The sequence below is a fragment of the Colobus angolensis genome, unplaced genomic scaffold, assembly GCF_000951035.1.
Source record: "Colobus angolensis palliatus isolate OR3802 unplaced genomic scaffold, Cang.pa_1.0 Scaffold42, whole genome shotgun sequence".
Taxonomy (NCBI): domain Eukaryota; kingdom Metazoa; phylum Chordata; class Mammalia; order Primates; family Cercopithecidae; genus Colobus; species Colobus angolensis.
The window spans coordinates 920694-924053 of NW_012117599.1; the positions used below are offsets into that span (position 1 = coordinate 920694).

The following is a 3360-nucleotide window of genomic DNA, read 5'->3' on the forward strand; positions in this document are numbered from 1 at the left end:
GGGGGTCCTAGGGGCCCACCGCGCCCAGCCAGACGTTCAGACGCTCAGCCAACCATGGTCTGTAACCCGGAAAAGGGGAGCAGGGCCACTCCCGCGCGTGGCCCCAGTGCTGAACCGGACGCCCCCACTCTGCCGGGAAAAAGGCAGTGGCGGTCAGGCCGCGCTGTCTCTTTAAGACCGTGTTCCTCCTAACACCGAAGGTGAGTAACCCGGCCCTGGGTCCCGGGAGACATCCCGAGGTGGGACGGGCCCTCGGCCTCCTACGGGTAGGCGGGGGAGAGTACAAGTCTCTGGGCGTGGCATCTGGGGACGTTATGAATGGGGGGAGGGGCGGGTTCCGAGTTGAACCAAAGCCCCCAGGTACCTTGTGCATTTTAACAGGGCTCCTGGACAGGGCGGGGAGACTAACTCAGCAAGGCCAAGTTCCAAAGGGAGGAGAGTCCCAGCTGGTTTCAGCGTCCACACGGTGCAGTCCTTCATGAATCTGGGTAAGCGCGGTAGCTTGTGAATTAGGGTGAATGGCAGAAGCTCGAGCTTCACGGGTGGGTGGGGAGGCAGTGGAACTGAGCCCTGCGGCTGTCAGGTAGGCCTTGGGCACCGGGTTCTGCAGACAGTTTTCTGGACTAAGAGGTGAAGCTAGCCTGCCCACACACTGGGTATCCACTGGCCCTTTAGGAGCTCAGAGGGTACCGTAGCAAGCAGCTGGCGGCACTGTGCCTCCCTGGCACTCCCTGGCAGAGAGGGAGAGGCTGAGTGATGAGGCTCACTGCATTTTGGGTGAGCAGAATAAAGACTGTGAAGTCACAGAGGAAGTGGAATGCTACAGCTGGCTGCCGGGGCAGAGGAAAGGTGTCACCCAGGCAGGCTCGGGGCTTTCTGGCTATGAAAGGAGCCTCTGGGATCAGCAGGGCACGTCTGGTGCCCATGGTTGACTGATGAGTCGGGTGAGGCCACCCTACCACAAGGGTCCCCCTCCCTATCCTACACAGGAATGAAAACAGTCCCATGTCCACTTTCTGGAAGCCTAAATACCTACACCATGTGGAAGGAAAGCAGGAGAGAGACTGAGGGGCACATCCTGCCGCCCTCTTTTCTCTCGAACCTCCTCCCAGGCCGACACCCTTGCTGTGTCCAATCCAAGCTCTGTGGGCTTTCTGTTTCTCCTGAGTAGTTGATTTTCAGAATTTGGGGTACCAGGGCTCTGGGGAGTGTGAGCTAGAGAGCCGATGAGTCTGGAAGATGACCACTGACTCCTACTCTCCCACTTCTCCAGATGCAGAGGCCTCCATGGCTGTGATAAGCCTGCTGTTCTTGGCAGTGATGTATGTTGTTCACCACCCCCTGATGGTCAGTGACCGGATGGACCTGGACACATTAGCCAGGAGTCGGCAGCTGGAGAAGCGAATGAGCGAGGAGATGCGCCTGCTAGAGATGGAGTTTGAAGAGAGAAAGCAAGCGGCTGAGCAGAAGCAGAAGGCAGAGAACTTGTGGAGAGGAGACACATCCAGCGACCAGTTAGTGTTGGGGAAGAAAGACATGGGGTGGCCGTTCCAGGCCGATGGCCAGGAGGGGCCTCTGGGCTGGATGCTGGGAAACCTGTGGAACACTGGCCTCTTTTGCCTTTTTCTCGTCTTTGAGCTCCTGCGACAGAACATGCAGCAAGAGCCGGCCTTTGATTCCAGCAGTGAGGAGGAGGAGGAGGAAGTCCATGTTGTCCCTGTCACCTCTTACAACTGGCTTACTGACTTCCCCTCCCAGGAGGCCCTGGACTCCTTTTACAAACACTATGTCCAAAATGCCATCCGTGACCTGCCTTGCACCTGTGAGTTTGTGGAGAGTTTTGTGGATGATCTCATTGAGGCCTGTCGGGTGCTCAGCCGCCAGGAGGCTCACCCACAATTGGAAGACTGCCTGGGCATCGGGGCTGCCTTTGAGAAATGGGGAACCCTCCATGAGACCCAGAAATTTGATATCCTGGTGCCCATCGTCCCCCCACAGGGCACCATGTTTGTCCTGGAAATGAAGGACCCGGCCCTGGGCCGCCGCTGTGGCTGTGTGCTGGTGGAGTCAGAATGTGTGTGCAAGCGTGAGAAACTCCTTGGGGACGTGCTGTGCCTGGTGCACCACCACAGGGAGCCCTCGGCAGTCTTGGGGAAGTGTAGCAGCTCCATCAAGGCAGCCCTCTGCACTGGCCTCCACCTAGACGTGTGCAAGACTGTGCAGTGGTTCCGGAACATGATGGGCAATGCCTGGGCCCTTGTGGCCCACAAGTATGACTTTAAACTCAGTCTCCCACCGTCTCCCACCTCCTGCAAGCTCAGGCTAGACTATCGCTCAGGCCGCTTTCTCTCAATCCACTTGGTCCTGGGGGTGCAACGAGAAGACACCTTGGTCTACCTGGTGAGTCAGGCTCCTGACCAGGAGCAGCTCACCAGTGTGGACTGGCCTGAGTCCTTTGTGGCCTGTGAGCACTTGTTCCTGAAGCTGGTGGGGCGCTTTGCCCCCGAGAACACCTGTCACCTCAAGTGCCTCCAGATCATTTTAAGTCTCCGGCAGCATCAGAGCTTACCCCATGGAGCATCCCGCCCCATCCTCACATCTTACCACTTTAAAACAGCTCTCATGCACCTCTTGCTACGACTGCCCCTCACGGACTGGGCCCACAACATGCTCTCTCAGCGGCTCCAGGACATTCTCTGGTTCTTGGGCCGTGGCCTCCAGCAAAGGTCCCTCCATCATTTCCTCATTGGTAACACTTCTCTGCCCCTGACCATCCCGATCCCTAAGACATTTAGGAGTGCTGAGCCTGTCAATCTCTTCCAGCACCTGGTGCTCAACCCCAAGGCACATTCACAGGCAGTGGAAGAGTTCCAAAACCTTCTGACCCAGGTGAAAACGCTGCCTCGTGCCCCACTGGCTGCAGCACCTTGATGTAAAGACCATTTTAAAAAAAAAAAAAAACAGATGAAGGTATTTCTATTCCCTTGGGCTACACAAGTGTTTATTTTTCAGATCTATCGGTGGCATATGTGACCTTCACCTTGCCAGTGGGGGCTATGATAAGACACCTTAGGGAGTGTGTGAGGTGGTGATGAGGATGGGCCTAATGACCCTGCGGGGCCTAATCAAGGCTGGGTCATCTGAGGTTTGCTTCTGCTTAACTTTCATCGTGACCCAAAGGCCGAGGGAAACGGATGTTATGGGAGGATCTTGCTGCTACGGAGGTGAAATCCAGAGGGGTACTGTGAAGTTGTGTTTTTGCATCAACACTGGAAGCGAGAGAACCAGAGAATACCTTCATTCCAGCTTATTCCTTTTTGTGATTGACTCCCAGTGTGTTCTCTGTGAATTGGTTTCCTT

The 3360-nt window shown here is 56.1% G+C and overlaps 1 protein-coding gene across 5 annotated transcripts; it reads left to right on the plus strand.

Moving 5' to 3' along the window:
- On the plus strand, positions 1-2992 carry ITPRIPL1 (inositol 1,4,5-trisphosphate receptor interacting protein-like 1). Of its 5 annotated transcripts, XM_011956510.1 has the most exons (3): positions 1-200; positions 382-488; positions 1274-2992. In XM_011956510.1, exons 2-3 carry the CDS (start codon positions 479-481, stop codon positions 2929-2931), a joined length of 1668 nt encoding a protein of 555 aa, XP_011811900.1. In that variant the 5' UTR covers positions 1-200; positions 382-478; the 3' UTR covers positions 2932-2992. The 5 variants fall into 5 exon arrangements, with proteins under 5 accessions (XP_011811900.1, XP_011811902.1, XP_011811904.1 ...); XM_011956512.1 differs by lacking the exon at positions 382-488; XM_011956514.1 differs by lacking the exon at positions 1-200 and having other exon boundaries at positions 446-514.
- Positions 2993-3360: the final 368 nt, after the last annotated feature.